At 41.8% G+C, this 19,298-nt stretch overlaps 1 protein-coding gene across 1 annotated transcript; it reads left to right on the top strand.

The window, feature by feature from the left end:
• Nucleotides 1-1,869: 1,869 nt before the first annotated feature.
• On the top strand, nt 1,870-4,705 carry NDUFB3 (NADH:ubiquinone oxidoreductase subunit B3; the record flags this gene model as incomplete). Its single annotated transcript, XM_082001324.1, has 2 exons — nt 1,870-2,003; nt 4,549-4,705. 2 exons carry the CDS (start codon nt 1,870-1,872, stop codon nt 4,703-4,705), a joined length of 291 nt encoding a protein of 96 aa, XP_081857450.1.
• Between the last annotated feature and the right edge of the window lie 14,593 nt (nt 4,706-19,298).

Genomic DNA, 19,298 nt, shown 5'->3' with positions numbered 1-19,298 from the left:
CCCAAGGTCCTCCGCCGCAGTCAGCAGCGCCGCTCCCTGTGTAGGGCGTGCCTCGTTTAACCGCGACGGGAGTCCTGCGGGCAGCAACAGGCCGGGCAGCGGTCTTGCTGCCTTCGCGCCTTCGTCAAGACATTGGAAGGAACCGGAACAGAAGCTGCTCGGAACCCTCGTGGCTGGCTGCGTTTCCGGTAGCGGCCGGTCCTTACTCCAACTTCCGCTTCCGGGTGGCGACTGCGTCCTGAAGGAGGGTCACTGAGCGGGCAGGTACCGAGGGCCCGTCGGCGGGAAGTGGGCCCGGGCATCGTCTGGGACCTGTCGTTACCCATCCTGGGAGTGTCTATGTGTGGGCTTGGGAGGGGATGGGAGCGAAGCGAAGCGAAACGAAACGAAACGAAGGGGGTAGCGGAGCTGTCTGCGGCTCCGGGTTGTACCCCCAAGCAGGAGCGGCCTCGCGCAGCCGCCGTGGCCGTTCTCCGCGCGCCGTTACGCGGACACCCGCCCCGCCCGGGCTAGCGGGCCTCGGCGCTGGCGCCGTGCGGGCCCTCCGTCCCCTATCTCGGGGCGCCCTTTCGGCCCTGGTTTTGCCGGTTTTGTTGTGTGCCCGGCTGGTGCTGCAGTGCAGCCCGCCGGCCGCGGCGTGTGGGTGCTAGTGTGCAGGTGCGCATAAACCCTTTTCCTGCAGAACGGAAACACTATTAGGAGAGAGGTCTTGGGCTTTTATGGCCAGGGTGTAGACTGGGGTTTAATTTTGAGGAGGCTTTTCGTGTGACGACAGCATAAGAATTGTTCTTCAGGTTTCCTTCTGCAAGAGAATCCTCTTTGCTGTCTCCACAGCTTGGGGTCTTCCAAGAGTTACAGGCTTTGAAGCTGTGTTCTCGGCACTACTGTGTTCCAGTCAATTCTTCTAGAAATTAAGGCCATTAGATTTGTTCTTTGCTACCAGATGTGTTAAAATTGGAAATCCTGGCTCAAAGAAGTCTTTGGATGCTTTGTGAAAATAGAGACTTCAAAGCCATCATTATTTTCTTCCAGTCCTTCATGATCTCATTGAAAATGCACCTTCCCATCTGCCTTGATCACTGTTTTTAACAACCTTAATATTCTCATAGTTCTCTCAAAGGTTAAAGTATATATTTCCCAGCCTCGTGCAATGACTAGCAAGGTCCATCTTCTTGTCCATTCATCTATCCTGTACCTGTTTATCTCCAGAGTTACGTCTGACTGAATTGGAGGCAATTTAAAAGCAGCTGAGGAGCCAAGCCTTTGTTTTTCTGTTGTTTTTTCTTCAGAGCTTGATGATCATAGCTCTGCTGTACTTAAATTAGAAATTTCCAAACTGCACTGTGAGCTTTTTGATGTACTCTGGAAAGCCTGCAAGTTGGTGGGCCCTGGCGTTGCTGAGGTGCATTTATAGACATTGGAAATAATTGTTTTTGACACTGTTTTCCGGCACAGAAAATTTACATAGCTGCTTCATGAATGGTGGTGACTTGCAGTCTTGATATGTCATCTTATAGCATCGACCGGACCTCGTCATTGCAGATTATTCTTTCTTTAGTAAAAATGCATCTAGAATATATTGGTCACAACTGCAGCTAAATCTTTACGGTGGCGACTTAACAATGCAGTAACACTTAAGTCTGCACGGTTTGCCTTATTGTGCTTAATCAGCAACTTCTGAAATGCAGCATAAAGTCTCTTAGCTCTTTGTTCTACTGTGTACGATGCAGAAGATACTTCATGTTCAGTGTTATGTGCTTTGGAATACTTCTTGTAACGTTCCTGTATTTCCTGTATGTTCTTTGCAAGTGTGTGAAAATAAGCTGATACTCTCTGAGAAATAAAACTCTCTTATCTTTTCTTTTAGGTATGGGGCATGGAAATGAACATGGCCATGGCAAAATGGAACTCCCGGACTACAGACAATGGAAGATAGAGGGCACTCCACTAGAGAAGGTCCAGGAAAGGCTAGCTAAACGGGGTCTTAGGGATCCCTGGGCTCGGTAAGTGCTAGAGCCTCAAAAATAGTCTTGATATGTCATCTTGTAGCATCAACTGGACCTTGTCATTGCAGATTATTCTTTCTTTAGTAAAAATAGTGAAAATGCACCTAGAATATATTAGTCAGAACTGCAGCTAAATCTTTATTTTTTTGCATGGAGGTTGCTCCTTGCATCACTTTGACCAGTCTCCACATTTTGCAAGGCACCCTTGCACTTTGTGATGTTTCATGATCATAAAGATCAGGCACAATGACCAATACCTCATCCACCAAAACACTTAAGTAATATTATGTCTTGCACATGTGAGTAAGCCTGTCCCTTTTCAGCAAAGGGATCGTGTGCTCAGATCTCACTGAAGTTGATGGAACTTACACTGATACTGAGTAGAAATAGCATTCGTCATATACAGCAGGAGGCCTTTATTTGAAAAGAAGAAATATACTAGTATGCAATGTGGAATTTGATTGAACTGTGCATTTCATTTTGCTAAGCAGTGAATGACATAATGGAAGATCAGATTTTTACCTCTTAAGTTGTCCCACTTTACAATGAATACCTCTTCTTTTTTAGCTAGAGCAATTCTGGATCACTTAGGCAGCTGTTACAACAGGGCTTAATATATTTCTCTCACATCATGAATTATGTAATGCTTTGCTCAAGTACTCTTTAATCTTGGGGAATAAAATGCTAAATGTCTTGTGCTGTGTAGTCTGGCTCTTCTGTAAGGGAAAAGCTGCATGAGCAAACTATTACAGGAGCCTTCGTAGGCCAGGCTTTACTTCAAATCACTACAAGAAAAATGTAAGAGCAAACAGGTTAAAAAGTTGTTACATGCTATAAACCTCTAGTTTGGGATTGACAGGACTTTTTTTCCTTCCTTTTAAACAGTTTAAGGCTGTAAGCATTGAGTAAAACATAGTTTTGATAATGATAAGAATCGTTTTGAGATGAGTCCTTAGGATTATCAGTTACCAATGAACTTTCCAGGCTTGTGTCACATTTATGTTGTCTCTATTTCTGTGGATTGCAAGCAGTGTTAGCTTCCCCCCCCCGCCCCCGCTTTGCTTCAGACAAAATTGTTTTCAGCAAGCAATAGGCTTATTCCCATTAAAAAATGGACACAGTTTAATATCATAAATTTAGTGTAAATTAACCTGACTTTCAGTACACTGTTCAGAAGTGCTGCAAAACAGCAAACTGGGAAAGAGTTGGGTAATATTTGTTGCCCCTCCTAGATAAAAAAAATAATGTTCCTCTGGTAAAAGTAGGGGATTGAGCCAGTTATGTGAGGAGTTGAAATAAGGAACAAAGTCAAACTTAAAGCATGAGATGATTCTTCCTGAACTTTGTAAATTTTATGTAAGGTAATATTTCAGGTCCATAGGACAAGTAAAAGTATCACGCCAATCTTCCTTATCAAAGGAGAATTTAAAGTATCAACTTACTTGCTTCAGTAATCTGGAACGCGATTGCATTATTAATATCTTGCACTAGAAGTCTTGAAAAAGTAACCCTCTCTAGGGCTCCCCTTTGATATATTAAGTTCCTTTTAACAGGGGATCAGCTTTCCACCTTTGCAGCAAATGCATATTAATGTACATATTCAGTAAAGAATCAGCTGTGTGAAAGATGTCATATTTGGAAACCTAAGTCTTTATCCATGAGTATCCCATACTAGCATCTAGAAGATACTCTTTCATGCCAGTATGTCTTCATCCTGAGTCACAGAACCATCTGCACAAGAGGATTATCTATGAACATAAATACTTGAACCCGTTGTTTAAAAAAAAAGTATCATCTTCTGAAATGATGGTGCTGATTTTATTCCTTGTTTCTGTGCAAATGGCTTTTATTTCTTTTCTCAAGGACCAGGAGTCTTTAGAGATGGACAGTTTGTCTCTTCTATAGATTACACTAGTTATGCTGCACATAAATGCCTGTCGTCAGTTATAGCAGTGACTAATGTTTCAGTAAGCATGTAGGTTAAAAGCAGTAAGGCAAAACAGCGTGAGGTTTGTAAATATTCTGCAGCTTTTCATTAAACACTATCTTTTCAGCTTTTTTTTTTTTAATCGTTTTTAGTAGGCATTTCTAACTCTAGTAATAGTTAAGTGTCATATTGTAAAACAGAAGGTGCCTCCACACTAGGATGAGTTTTCTATGGCTGGAAACACTTTCCCTTTTAAGATTTAACTATGCTAGATATTGTCTAGCACACTGAGAAGCCTTTGTAGTTACTCCACCTCTGCCTGTGCTAGTAGGTTCTGATTTTGTTTCAAACAGAGTAAAACCAGAAGACAACAATTACGTAAGTTTGGGGAGGTGATTCTGTTACTAGAATTATGTTGTTTCCTGGTGTTACTTCTATCTCAAATTACAGGCGTAAAGGGCTAAGAGTTAATACCATGAACTTTACTTGTGGCAATTCCTGTTACTCAAATGACAGAAATGTGACAGTCTCAATTATATCTAGTTGAAATACCTTCATCTCTTTTTCTGAACAAAGATATTCCTGTTAGTACTTCTGGTTTCACTTTTCTTCTAGTAATGAAGCCTGGAGATACATGGGTGGCTTTGCAAAACCTGTCACCTTAACAGAAGTCTTCACTAGGGGACTCAAGTGGGGATTTGCAGCTTTTGTCATAGCTCTTGGCATTGAATACACACTGTTTCCTCCAAAGAAGAATGGAGGCCATCACTGAAGATCAAATATGACAACTTAATACTTACTCATTACTAAGCTCAAATGTACGAAAACCTGCTGCTCACTCTGTACTTCCAATATGCATATTAAAGGCTATCACAGACAAAAACATGTTTCTTTGGTTTTATTATACTTTTGTGGAGTGATCAAAAAACAGCCAGAGCAAGTGTGTTGCTTTTAAGAGAAAAAATGTACTATATTAATTACAAGTTTAGTAACAATTATTTGCTGGTAAGTGGTAATGAATAATTTGTTACTATTCACTCTTATGTCTCTAAATAAAAAGATTGCCTGAAAGGTTTAAGTAGTACCCAAAACTGCCTCAAAGTGTATGAAAATACCAAAGCTTATACTTAACCCTATTAAAGAGTTAATTTGGCAGACACTATGCACCAAAATAATTGGCTGTGTGATATCCAGAAATTAAAAATTATATTGCTGCTACATTTACTAAGCAAAATAGAATGTTGCAGTCAACAATAACTGTACCTTATTGTCCTGGTTTCAGCTGGGATAGTTAGTTTTCTCCACAGAAGCTAGTATAAAGCTGTGTTTTGTATTTGGGATGAAAAAATGGTGATAAATGTACTGATGTTTTCAGTTGTTGCTAAGCAGTCAAGGACTGTCTACCTTCTTGTGCTGGCCTGCCAGCAAGAAGGCTGGAGGTACACAGCTGACCCAGGCTGTCCAAAGAAATACTCTGTACCATCTAATGTCATGCTTGGTATATAAAGCTGGGACAAAGAAGGAAGGGGTGGAGAGGATGTTCAGAGTTAGGGTCTGTCTTCCCAAGCAACCATTATGCGTGATGGAGCCCTGCTTTCTTGGAGATGGCTGAACACCTGCCTGCTGCTGGGAAGTTGTTAATGAATTCCTTGTTTTGCTTTGCTTGCATATGCAGCTTTTGCTGTTAAACTGTCTTTATCTCAGCCCATGAGTTTTCTCACTTTTACGATTCTCTCCCCCCATCCCACTGGCAGGGAGTGAGCGAGCAGCTGTGTGATGCTTAGTTGCTGGCTGGGGTAAACCACAACATTTTTCCTAACACTACTTCCAAGATACTTGAGTGTAACATGAAAAAAAGAGAACAATTGCTTTTTTCCCCTCTTTGTTCTGGGGTATTAAGTTCTAAACTTGTATAGTACAAAAAAAATTTTTTTTAATACCTAGTCTCTTAATAATTTGTTTTAAATTTCCTATTTTTCTTCTTTAAATGATCTAACAGCTTCTGGAGTGCATTAAGGATGCCTGGAGTGAGGACTACAGGAGAAAAAGGCCTGTTGGCAGTATATGGCCTCTGCAGTAGTAGGAATTAGAATTGGCTAAATAGCCTATTGTAAATATAGTTATGCCATTAGTAACAATAAGGAGGGCATACAATCTCATTTTTCAATCAAAACAACAGGATATCCAAAATTAGACAAACAAGTGAGAAACTTAAAATGCCACTAGACAATTACATTGTGTACTTCCATGGTGAAGAAACTGGAAAGCTTAAGTAATCATGTCACAAATTGCAGCTTTACAAAAAGCTTGAAGGTCCTACTAAAACATGGCTAAAATATCTCTTTTTTTTAATATATATATTCACACACAACCTTTCTGAATGAGATTATAACACAGCTTTATTTTTAGAGACAATAAACATCTGCTATCGTGGGAGTGCAGCTGTACTGTGCAGTGGAGTTTGTCATCTCTGTATGACATTGCTCAAGGCACTGTTCATAGGGCAAACTTTTACTAAACTTTTCTTGCCTAATTCTTTCTCAAGCATTCCTATGCAGTTGCATCATTCCCTGAAAAACAAATCAAGAACGTACTGTCTAAGGTATGTTGCACAAAATATTTCCATGTTGTCCCTTAGGCTGTCCCACCCAGAATACACATTTTCAAAGGTTGATACTCACTGCTTGTTTTCTATCTGGGTCCAAGAATAAACTTAAGATAACTGAATTTTAGATGGTTCTTCAGAAAAACAAACAGAGCTAGCATTACATGCAGTATTGGTTAATCTTGCACTTAAGATAGATGCTTCCCACTTCAGCTGCCCTTTGTAATTTTAATTTGGTGTGCTGTACTTGTGTGCTGACTGGCTGCTCCCCAGCCTCAACTCTGTTGCAGCCATCCAGAAGCCTAAGCCTTAAAAAAAAACCCCAAAACTTTAAGCAATAGTTGCTGTCCCATTTAGTTTCCTGTTGGGAATGTTTTTTTCATATTCTTCTGTATGTATGCTTTTCATTGTGGTTTTTTGTTTGTCTACATCAAATGCTTCAGAGCCTGAGGTAAAGTTGCTGCAAGTTCCTGTAGAACTAGTCTTTTAAAATGTTACAAGCCTGCCACTTCACTGATATAGCAGGCAGTTTTGTTAAAAAATCAAGAGCTTTATTTACACTAGCTGAAGAGACATTCGTACATTATCTTATTTTCAAACACCAGCAGATGGACACAGATTTAAAAGTTACTGTAATCACATTTTCAGCACACATAACCTTGCTTAGGTTATTTAGACCAAAGATGTAAAATATATATAAATGTAATCTGGCTGCTATAGAAACTAATGTGTTCCTTGATAATTTTTTTTTTTTTAAGAACAGGTAATTTTTTTTATCAAGACTTTATTGTATGTGAAGAAAGCTAAGACAATCAAAATCTTACCTCTTCTAATTTCAACCACAGTTTCCAGAAAACTTACATGCAAGCACGTAATATCAATTTAATTTCCACAGATACTTTACTTAAAGATTTAAAAATTAAATTAATGCATAAGTACTATCTTGTATAGGGAAGATCATAAGAATCAGCCTTACCAACATTCTACATAAGCAAATATATTGGGCATATTCACTGTTAAGACTAGTTTAGGTAAAATTCATTAATTAATGAATTAAGGAGGTATCATTCAATGGTTTAATAGCCAGTTGGCAGCCACTGCCCTCAACCACTGTCTTAATTTATTATGAACATATTTTGCCCATATTGTGGAATATATACTCAAGGATTTTTATTTCATGTGTATAATACTAATCCTGCCTGGGGATGGAGTATTTCCTGTGTATTAAAATAATAGTACCTAATCTGTCTTCATTGTAACCATTGCAATGGCTGTACTTACATTAAAACAAGCCTTTCTACCAGCACAGATACTTTACAGTGTGAAGAACAGGGTCAAAAGCAGCAGTGGCACCTGCAGGAAAGGAATATACATGATTGTAATACCACAGTCATGAAGCTCTTTCTGTATCTTAAGTTCTGAAAAATAGAACTGATGATGCTCCATTTTCTGAAACTCAAATGGAACTCCTATCTCCACAGAATCACAGAATCACTAGGTTGGAAAGGACCTTCAAGATCATCAAGTCCAACTATTAATCCAGCACCACCATGTCCCCTAAACCACGTCCTGAAGCGCCACATCCACACGTTTTTTGAACACTTCCAGGGATGGCGACTCCACCACCTCCCTGGGCAGCCTGTTCCAATGCCTGACCACCCTCTCAGTGAAGAAATTTTTCCTAATATCCAATCTAAACCTCCCCTGGCGCAACTTGAGGCCATTTCCTCTTGTCCTATCACTAGTTACTTGGGAGAAGAGACCAACACCCTCATCGCCACAACCCCCTTTCAGGTAGTTGTAGAGAGCGATAAGGTCTCCTCTCAGCCTCCTCTTCTCCAGACTGAACAACCCCAGTTCCCTCAGCCGCTCCTCATAAGACTTGTGCTCCAGACCCCTCACCAGCTTCGTTGCCCTTCTCTGGACACGCTCCAGCACCTCAACATCCTTCTTGTAGTGAGGGGCCCAAAACTGAACACAGTATTCAAGGTGCGGCCTCACCAGTGCCGAGTACAGGGGCACAATCACTTCCCTACTCCTGCTGGCCACACTATTCCTGATACAGGCCAGGACGCTGTTGGCCTTCTTGGCCACCTGGGCACACTGCCGGCTCATGTTCAGCCGGCTGTCAACCAGCACCCCCAGGTCCCTTTCTGCCGGGCTGCTCTCCAGCCACTCCTCCCCAAGCCTGTAGCGTTGCATGGGGTTGTTGTGGCCAAAGTGCAGGACCCTGCACTTGGCCTTATTAAACCTCATACAGTTGGCCTCTGCCCATCGATCCAGCCTGTCCAGATCCCTCTGCAGAGCCCTCCTACCCTCCAGCAGATCAACACTCCCACTCAGCTTGGTGTCATCTGCAAACTTACTGAGGGAGCACTCAATTCCCTCATCCAGATCATCTATAAAGATATTGAACAAGACCGGCCCCAGAACCGAGCCCTGGGGAACACCGCTTGTGACTGGCCGCCAGCCGGATTTAACGCCGTTCACCACAACTCTCTGGGCTTGGCCATCCAGCCAGTTCCTCACCCAGCGAAGAGTAAACCCGTCTAAGCCACGAGCCGGCAGTTTCTCCAGGAGAATGCTGTGGGAGACGCTGTCAAAGGCTTTACTAAAGTCCAGGTAGACAACGTCCACAGCCTTTCCCCCATCCACTAGGCGGGTCACCTGGTCATAGAAGGAGATCAGGTTGGTCAAGCAGGACCTGCCTTTCATGAACCCATGCTGGCTGGGCCTGATCCTTTGGTTGTCCTGCAGATGCCCTGTGAGCACTCTCAAGACCAACCGCTCCATAATCTTCCCTGGTACAGAGGTCAGGCTGACAGGCCTGTAGTTCCCAGGATCCTCCTTCCGGCCTTTCTTGTAGACGGGCGTCACATTGGCAAGCCTCCAGTCTTCTGGGACCTCTCCTGTTAACCAGGACTGCTGATAGATGATGGAGAGTGGCTTGGCAAGCTCCTCCGCCAGCTCTCTCAGTACTCGTGGGTGGATCTCATCAGGCCCCATAGACTTGTGGGTATCCAGGTGGCTTAGCATGTCCTTGACTGCTTCCTCCTGGATTATGAGGAGTACATTGTGCTCTCCATCCCCATCTTCCAGCTCAGGGGGCTGAACATCCTGTGGATACCTGGAGTGGCTATTAAAGACTGAGGCGAAGAAGGCATTAAGTACCTCAGCCTTGTCCTCGTCCTTGGAGACAATGTTCCCCGCCATATCCAGTAGGGGATGGAGATTCTCCTTGCCTCTCTTTTTGTTGTTAATATATTTGTAAAAACATTTTTTATTATCCTTTACAACTGTGGCCAGACTGAGCTCTAGCTGGAGTTTTGCCTTTCTAATTTTTTCCCTGTTTGACCTAACGAGATCCTTGTACTCTTCGTGAGTTGCCTGCCCCTTCTTCCAGAGGTGATAAACTCTCCTCTTTTCCCTGAGTCCCAGCAAAATCTCCCTGTTCAGCCAGGCCGGTCGCCTTCCCCGCCAGCTCTTCTTACAGCACATGGGGACCGCCTGCTCCTGCGCCTTTAAGATTTCCTTCTTGAAGACTGTCCAGCCTTCCTGGACCCCTTTGTCCTTCAGGACTGTCTCCCAAGGGACTCTCTCAACCAGTGACCTGAAAAGGCCAAAGTCTGCCCTCTGGAAGTCCATGATAGCAGTTTTGCTGACCCCTCTCCTTACTTCCCTCACAACCGAGAATTCTATCATGTCGTGGTCGCTAAGCCCAAGACAGCCTCCGACCACCACATCTCTCACCAGTCCTTCTCTGTTTGTAAACAGCAGGTCCAGTAAGGCATCTCCCCTGGTGGGCTCACTCACCAGCTGTGTCAGGAAGTTATCCTCCACACACTCCAGGAACCTCCTAGACTGTTTCCTCTCTGCCGTGTTATACTTCCAGCAGATGTCCGGTAGGTTGAAGTCCCCCACAAGAACAAGGGCCAGCGAATGCGAGACCTCCGCCAGTCACTTATAGAATGTCTCATCCGTCTCTTCATCCTGGTTGGGTGGCCTGTAACAGACTCCCAGCAGGATATCTGCCTCATTGGCCTTCCCCCTCATCCTTACCCACAAGCACTCTACTTGGTCTTCACAATCTTCGATTTCTATGCAATCAAAACACTCCCTAACATACAGAGCCACCCCACCGCCTCTCCTTCCCTGCCTATCCCTTCGGAAGAGCTTATAGCCATCCATTGCAGCACTCCAGTCATGAGAAGCATCCCACCATGTTTCTGTGATGGCAACTACGTCATAGCTGTCGCGCTGCACAATGGCTTCCAGCTCCTCCTGTTTGGTGCCCATGCTGCGTGCATTGGTGTAGATGCACCTGAGCTGGGCTATCGATTTCAACTCTGGCACATTGAACCTATCCCTAGGTTCAACTCTAGTGAGCCCATCAGTAGTCAAAGAGCTATTTCTGCTCTCTTGGAAAGATACTTGTGATTTATCTATTGTTTTTGCTAATTCCACCTGTAATATTTACATCATTAGCATAATCTTCCAAATGTATATGTTACAGAGAAGTTAAAGCAGGCAAGTGATTCCATTACAATAGTGACTACATTGCAGTATATATTCAATGTCTCTGAAATTCCTATTTCAGAGCATAACAGAATAACTGTTCTCATGATGCGAGGCAGTTGCAGTTTAAAAAGCTGACTGTGTTTGTGGTGTTAACCTGCCTTAATCTCTCCCACAAACCTTCCTACAAAAATCATCTTTGTTGAGCTCTCAAACTACAAGCTTCTATCCTGCAATTAGATCTGTGCCAAATCAGCACTTTAAGTAAACTTTTTACATCAATGCAAGTATATTTTCTACATGCAGCTAACTGAAGTTAGGAGTGTTTGTTTCAAGGGGTTTTACAAGGAATGTTCTCAGGATTCATGGCTTGTCTTCCAATTAAGTTTACCAATTTCATCATGGGTATCATCAGGGATTCATCCAAACTGTTTTACATGTATGATGGGGAACTGCGTTTACAGATGATCTATACATTCTCTATCCTCAGTTGTAGGCCAAATAGAAATCTGAAAATCTGAAAGTCAGATAATCCTTTAGCCATTGCTCCAACAGAGAAGAAAAACCCTTGAAAACAATCTCTTCCCTTAGTGACAGACTTTTTTTTAACAATAACAGTAATAATAAAAGCAGCACCAACACATAACAAGTGTAACCGGTAACACCAAATGGAATGCACTCACCCTGATCATACCAAGTCTGATTTTGCAATACATAGCAGAAAACATAAGTTCATAGTATTTTAGGAGGCATAAATTCTTAAAAGATTTTTTTTAGAGAACTAGGAGAATCTACAAAATTAAATAGATCAAACCTGTTATGAAAGCATATCAAGAGAAGTATGTCCAAGCCAGAGAGTTATATCCAAAGCCCTCTAAATTGAAACATATAGGACCATCTCTTCTCAATTACATCTAAACTTAGTGGTATGCTCTATGTTCTACATTTATACTGATTTACAATTTACAGTTCCAGCTTACATGAGAACCTATCAATGAAGACAATACAGCATTTCAACTTAAAAATGGATGTTAAAAAAGTTGCGTACCAGCTCATAAATGCTGCCTATAAAAGTGAAAACTTAATAAATATATAAAAACTATGTAAATTTAGGAAAAAGTGGAGTAAGTAAGCAAAAGAATATATTGGTTTCTTAAATAATGGCTGTATTAAATTGGTAAATCACTCATTCAACCTTCTTTTTTTAAAAAAAAAAATTCTTCTTTCATAAGCCTGCAGCCATACCATCTCCTTAAACCTCTTCTATTAGCCTGTACCAGTCTCTACATGTTTGTATGGAACAGATCCAAGGAGAAAGTGTGCATATTGATTCACAGCAGATACTGTGCCTTCTGAATCAGCACCAATCCAATGCTACATCTGAGTAGCAGGGACAGTGTGATACCCTTGAATGATTGATATTAAAGTGAGAGCCCGACCATACTATTTCAGTAGGACTCCATTTTTTCAGAACACAGAGCAGTCACTTTTTACCTGACCAAGTTCTAGTGCAGGTCATTACTTTCTGCCTCCATTTTCCATACAGTTCCAAAGACAGCGTGACTCTTCACAACAGCATACTATCCCAGAGTCCCGTGATTACACTGCTCAATTTTTAGCAACACAAAAAAATGACTCAGTGTTCTGTAAATGCTTTGAAAACCATTGGGCTGGGAGGTAACATGATGGGTCTAATTTCATCACATATGGAGTTGCCTTTGGTCTAGTTCAGCTGATAAAATATTCCAGAATTTTCTATTTCAGGCCTTTAATAGAGCAGCTCCAGCTACAATACTAGCACTTCAGAGTAAGTTGCTTCATGGAAGTTGGCTTATATCAAGTGAATCACAACGGCCAGTTTACAGGGACAAGGCATCATTTAAAATTTACTGAAGATTATACAACAATGGAAAGCATACAATTTTCACACCCCTGTAACCACATTATCTTTGCTAGAAACGAACTCAAGAGTGATAAAGCAAGACCTGAACAAGCAGGGGCTTGCTTCTGTATAAACTCCCGCCAAAACACATGCCCACACTTACCCCGTCTGTAATTGCTCACTGAAAAAAAGTCTGTTACCACTGCGTGGCTACTAGGGCCAATACAAAGCTGTTTTGTCTATCCTCACACCAGCAGCAGTATAAAAGGCATAAGCCCATAAACGTCTATAAACATACCGAACTCGACACCACCCTGCTACCAGCAACACCCCTCTCCCCCACCCCACGCTCCAGCTAGTCGGAAGCCATCTTGTGCGTAACCGACGCCCAAAGGCGCTGATGGGAAGTTGCGTGCAAGACGAGAGGCGACACCCCTTCCGCCACAGCCCCACCGCCATCTTGTGGGACCTGGGCAGGTTTGTTTGCGCAGCTCGGAGTTTTATCTCCTGAAGTCGACTATAAAGCAAACCGAAAAGCACAGTCCTTCTTTCACCTCGCCCCAAAATACCTAACGGCTGGACTCACGATAAAATTGAAAGGATTAGCGAACGTGGCTCGGCAGATGTATAATGATGGTAAGGCAGCTAAAGCCAGTTCCCTTCTTCCTCAACGAGGGGACATCTCTGCCTTGAACAACGTTGCTATCTGCGCACAGAGGCGGCTCAGGCGTCTTCAACAGCCAGAAGAGGCACGGGCGAAAAGGGCTCTGCCAGTCTTACTGAGGTGAAAGAGAAGCTATACTCGAAACCACGCCCAGTGCTGGGAAGCCGGTTGCTAGGCCGGTACCACCTCTTCCTCCTCCTCCTCCCTGCTCCTAATGCTGGACCTTGCTCCAACTGCTATAGATGAGACTTCCCCGGCGCGTTTGGGTGCGTTGTAATATTACTTCTACCTTTCCTTCACACCTCTCTTCCCGCCCGTCAGGCGCACCAACACAGCTGTGCTCCCGGATCGGGTCTTCCTCCCTGTCGGCGGCGGGCTGAGCCGGGTGCGGAGAGCCGGAGCGCCCAGCGCCAGTGCGGCCTGAGCCCGACCTTGCTCGTGAGGAAAAACAAAACCCGACGCTGCCCATCCGCCTGAAACTTTCTTATCTTGCATAGCGGAGTTTCCTCTCGCTTCATTTTCCAAGTGTGATTTAAAATTACATAGTTAGAAAGTTGAGTGGAAATCTGCATAAAATTCCTTCGGTAAAACCAGTTTTAGTTTGCCTGTGGTTTTTTTTTTTTTTAATTGGAAGGACTGGGATGTTAAACTAGTGCATCTGTAAATGGAAATTAGCGTGGTCATTACTAGTTTACACTGAGAACAAACTATTTAAGTCTAATACAGTAATGAGAAATACAGTAATGAGAAATGTGAAAGTTACTGCGGGATTTCCCTGTTTTCCCTCAGTACCAAATCCTCTTCTATAGGGAAATGTGAAAGTTGTGAAGGTTGTGGAGCATCCTCCAAACAATTAAACACTTTGAAAAATGGCAGGTGATACAGACTCAAAATGTAATTATTTTTGTGTGGTTTCACCATCTCTACCACTTCAGAATGGAGGAAGCACAAAATGCAGCTAGTGCCTCCTGTAGCAAAGTAACCTCCTACTCTCTCCCTCTCACGTAGGGGCTTCCACATGAGCTCATCTTGTGAAACAAAGATAATTTTCCAAGTCAGAACTACACCCACTGATGTTACATCCTGTTTTTGCTGCTGCAGAGGTGAACGTTCAAGAAAAAAATGCTGTGAGAAATGACAGACTCCAATTGTAGACCTTGTTTAGAGTGTGAAATGTTTCCCTGCTTCTCTTGAAAGACCTTTCTTATTAATAGGAGGCCTAATATGTTGACTTAGTGTTAGTACAGGACAATTCTCTTTGCCTTGATAATTGCATTGATATTTGTATATTGTGCAGCATTTGTGTTGCAGTCATGGGAACAAGGTACGGGAATGGTATTAAACAGCAAAGAGTAAAATTGCTTGAGCCTTATACCTGCATACCAGCCTCTGCTTGTTAATGCCAGCAGGGTTGTTACTGGAGCCTTGTGTGTCTGTGTGTGTGTAGTTCTAGTATGTTGGTATTTCCTGCTCCTTGAGCAGGGAAAACAAAAAAACCCAAAAACAACCAAAAAAATCCTGATTTTGGTTGTATTTTGTATGGACTGAGGCAGTGTGAAATAATTCAAAAATAGGAGTATAATTAACTTTATTAGCTTCATAGAAGGTAATGAACATACAGATGTTTTTCTGCCTGTTTTAGTGTGGAATGGAAATGATTTGTGCTCTGAGGGGCAAATATGCTTGCTGATATTCTCAGGTGTTTACCTTAAAAAAAATTTCTTCTTGTGAACCTTGATTACACTGTAATACCCATCGTCAAAAGTCAGTTCAGACTTAGACAAATATGCCTGTGATAAAAGTGTTTTCCTGTGCAGTATGTGAGAAATTCATCAACTTTAAAATCTTAACACTTTGTTCAGGCAGGTCTGAAAATTATGTAAACCCAGAAACTTGTATTTAAGTGCACTTCGGTACTATCTCCGTAAGATTTTCTCTCAGACCTCTTTGGGGGACAAGAGGACAGATGAGTCACCCTAGAATCAATTATTTTCTTTCCAGAGACCCTGAGGCTATTTCCCAGAAGAGCCCTTCCTCTGAAAATCTGGGGTGATAGTGAACAAAAATAGACAGACTTACAGAAAACTCTCCGCTCACCAGTCATTTACCCTCACTGTGCCCGGGGTTTTCCTGGCTCTTTGAATAGAGGAGGAAAAGAGATTTTGTTGTTGTTCCGTGTGTAAGCCTGCCCCTTTCACTCACTCTGCCCCTAATGTTACTGACATGACCTTGCAGTATCCCTTTATCTGTCGGTGGTGGTCAGTTAGACTTCAGGTATTTGGAATTATTCTGGATTTCTTATAAATAGGGAGTGTAAATGGGAACCTGTAGTACTTCAGGTTTCTTTTTTCAACCATCTTCCTGCTCCATAAGCTTTGCATTGAAATCTTTACTCAATACATGAAATATTGAACTCAAGAGGAAAGTCTTGAGTGTTTTCTTGCAGCAACATTGGCAAATCACACATGAGCACACAAACTATTGAGGCAGCTTTATCTCTGCTGACTATGAAATTTTTTCTTTCCTCTTGAGAAGATAAGCTTTTTTCCCTATCCTCTTTGGAAAGAATTTCCATTCAGTAAGTGTTCTTGTTGCAGGGCCCAGCTAATCTAAATTGAAAGCCAGGCTGGTGGGTTTTACATGGTCATTGCTTTTCTCTTTTTCTTTCATTGTTGCAGCAGTGATAACTGTATCTGTGACGTCTGCAAAAATGGTCATATGAGATGGAAGGGTGAAGCATGATGCCCTTCACCTCTCATGATGAAGTGGATTTGGCTCAGATGTATGCAGATGGAATATATCAGGCTTGCCCCAGTATGTGACATTCCCACTATGAAAATATGGTGACATGGTTTTTGCATACAAAGTTATAAACTGTTTTAGTTTATACTAAACACTTGCTTCATGTTGCTCTTACTTACTGTCCACTCAGAACCCTGGGGGAATGAATATTATTGTCAAATCACTGTATGTGCCAGTTGTTTTTCCTCTTATTTGGAGCGTCGTTCCTCGTTCACTGGACCAGTAGAATCACACAGAAGAATGCATGATCCTAGGTAATTTTTCCTTGTTTTTCCCCCCACTAAAATTAGGGAGTAGCCCCCAGCAGTAATTTGTGACGTTGATACTTGTCCAACATAAAATGAGCTGATGTAATCAACTTTGTCTGTGGACCATAACTGGAAAGTATTGGATGGAAACCAATGTGTGCTGGGTCTGGATCAGTGATTTGACAATGATCAAATGCCAGTCTTCCAATGTTCATGTGGACAGACTTGCATACAGGTAAGAGAGTTTCAGCACTGGAAATATTCATCAGCGTTCTTTATAATGAGGATGCGATTTATGTTATATAAAGGAAGTTCACAAAAATAAATAATTCATATGCGTTTTTTAAGATAACCTATAAATAGTAATTTTGCATGTCTGAAATTTTAACTCTGTAGGAAATTCCCTACCACACATGCACACCTCTTTTTTTTTTAACTAGTTTGAAAAGATTAGATAAAAATCAACTAGAGTAGTTGGGGGAGGGGGGGGGAACGTTATCTGAGATTTCTGAAAATGGCCAAAAGTTGTTAAATGCCCATCTCCCTTTAGAGTGAGTCATAAATAAGTCTTCCTCAAGCTCTTTTGAAAGTCCCAGCTGTATGTACCTGGGAGATGCTTTCATCTGAAGAGTGTTTTGTGCTTCCCCCTTCCTGACTGCATTATGTCATGAAAAGAGTTTTTGTCTTTCTGTAGAATTCTCACAAATGTTTGATACTAGATTGAAAATGAGAAGTTAGCGATAAATAATGTTTTTCCTCTGATAAAAAAACTGTACAAAACACACTGCAGTGCATCAGGGGTTGTTCTTACCAGGGGCCCCAAAATTTTCCCACCTTGCCCTTCCACCCCAGCTGTACAAGTGACAGCATTGCGGATCCATGTGTGAAATAGAACAGGTTCAAAAGTACAAGTATTTTGTCTATTCAGTTTGGTTTTGTTGGAAATAAAACTTTTCAGCTTGCTATATTAAAAATACTGTGGTTCTGAGTATTTGAAAGGGGCAGCTTCTACTGATGTTTCATTTCTGATTGTGAGGGGTTTTGCTGTTTGTGCTGTTTACATTAGGTTTAAATGTTGTACTTCTTAGAGCAAACAGTGCATTTAATTCTCCAGAGTTCCTAAATGGTGTGATGTGGTGAGGGGAGACACTCTGTTTGTGCCTGTCCCTTTTGCATTCTTGCGAATAGAACTGAATTGGAGAGGGTAGGTGTTGCTTTTCCCTGGCTGTGTGCTGTAGCAGGAGTACTATAATTGTGCATTTTCTCTAGTTATTTAGCCCAGTCTGTGTAGAATGTACATAGGAGGCTGTGATGGGCTAAGCAGGGTATGGGCAGCCTTGTTAATGTCAGCTGCAGTCAAATGCTCTCTGCTTCTGAAAATGAGCCAAAGTGGCCTGTGCCATTCTGAGGACTCTGTTGCACGTACATTAGATCTCATTTACATTGTGGTATGGAAGTGCAGGAGTACTTAAGCTGAGTAATGCTTGGGTCTTCTAATGTGGTGGGTTTATGATATTTTACAGCTTGCCTGTGCTGCTCTTCCTTACCTACCTGTTCTCTTTTGCTGCTTAAGGTGGGACCTTGAGGTCATAGCAGCTGCTTGTGTTATAATCCCCTAGTGATTCAGACAGGCTGTCAGCAACATTAACAGTGCTTTTTTTTTTTTTAATACTGATGACCTGCTATTGTGACTGTCAGCAACAGCGGAGGAGAAAGCCACTGCAGTCTTTGACTCCATAGAAAATACGGAACACTGGGATAGATGTAGATAAAGGAGACTTTTTGCCCAGGGAAATTGAATTTAATATGCTTTTTTAGTGGGCAGTGGAACCCAATCCGTGGGTTTAATCAAATCCAACTCTTACGTCCTTTCTGAGGAAAGTCAGGTGGATGTATAGAGTTAATTTTCATTTAAACATCATTTGAAGGGGGCGGGGAACTTGTAGATGAGTTTATCTCATTTCCTTAATGCATAGACACAGTATGTGACGTTGATTATGATTTCCAGAATGTGTAACAAAACGCTGAAAATGCTTTAAAAAATGTTATCCAGGTGCTAGAATCTTTCAGTGTATTAGGCTTTGAAGTGGAATTTGCTTTTGCTTTTCAGAATGGTTTAAAGAAAACCATGCAGTATAGCGATTCAACTCGTCATAGGGGCTAAGATTTGTCTTCACCTTCCTCCATGTAGGTAATGGGGATCAGAGAAGGTTAAGGTTAGATAGAATTTCCATAGTTGGTGTCAGCAGAAACCGAGTATAGCACCCTACTTATTTTGTTAATCACAAGGGCAGGTTTTTTCCTAGGCTTGAATTTTTATTTCAGTTTTCAGTATGTTGAAATGTGAATGTCACATGAAGAAAAAAGGCTGTTTGTGGTTTATCGATACCTTCAGAGTTAACCAATTTGCATACTTAAGGTTGGAATTCTTTTTGTGTGGTTCTTTGATCTTTTGAGCATGAATTGTATGTGTGGAGAATCCTTAAAACCCCAGTAACTCATTCAGATTGGAATCACTTTAAATGATGCTAATAAGTAAGAAAATCAACACATTCCTGAATTTATAAATAATGAATGTTTTAAAATATTACATATTATTTTATTATTACTTCCTTTATTTTGGCTTCATTTAAGGCAAAGTGCATGCCT

This window comes from Phaethon aethereus (genome assembly GCF_964289735.1).
Source record: "Phaethon aethereus genome assembly, chromosome: 6".
Taxonomy (NCBI): Eukaryota; Metazoa; Chordata; class Aves; order Phaethontiformes; family Phaethontidae; genus Phaethon; species Phaethon aethereus.
Note: the sequence above shows the minus strand (reverse complement) of the source record. Positions and strands in the feature narration are given on the sequence as shown.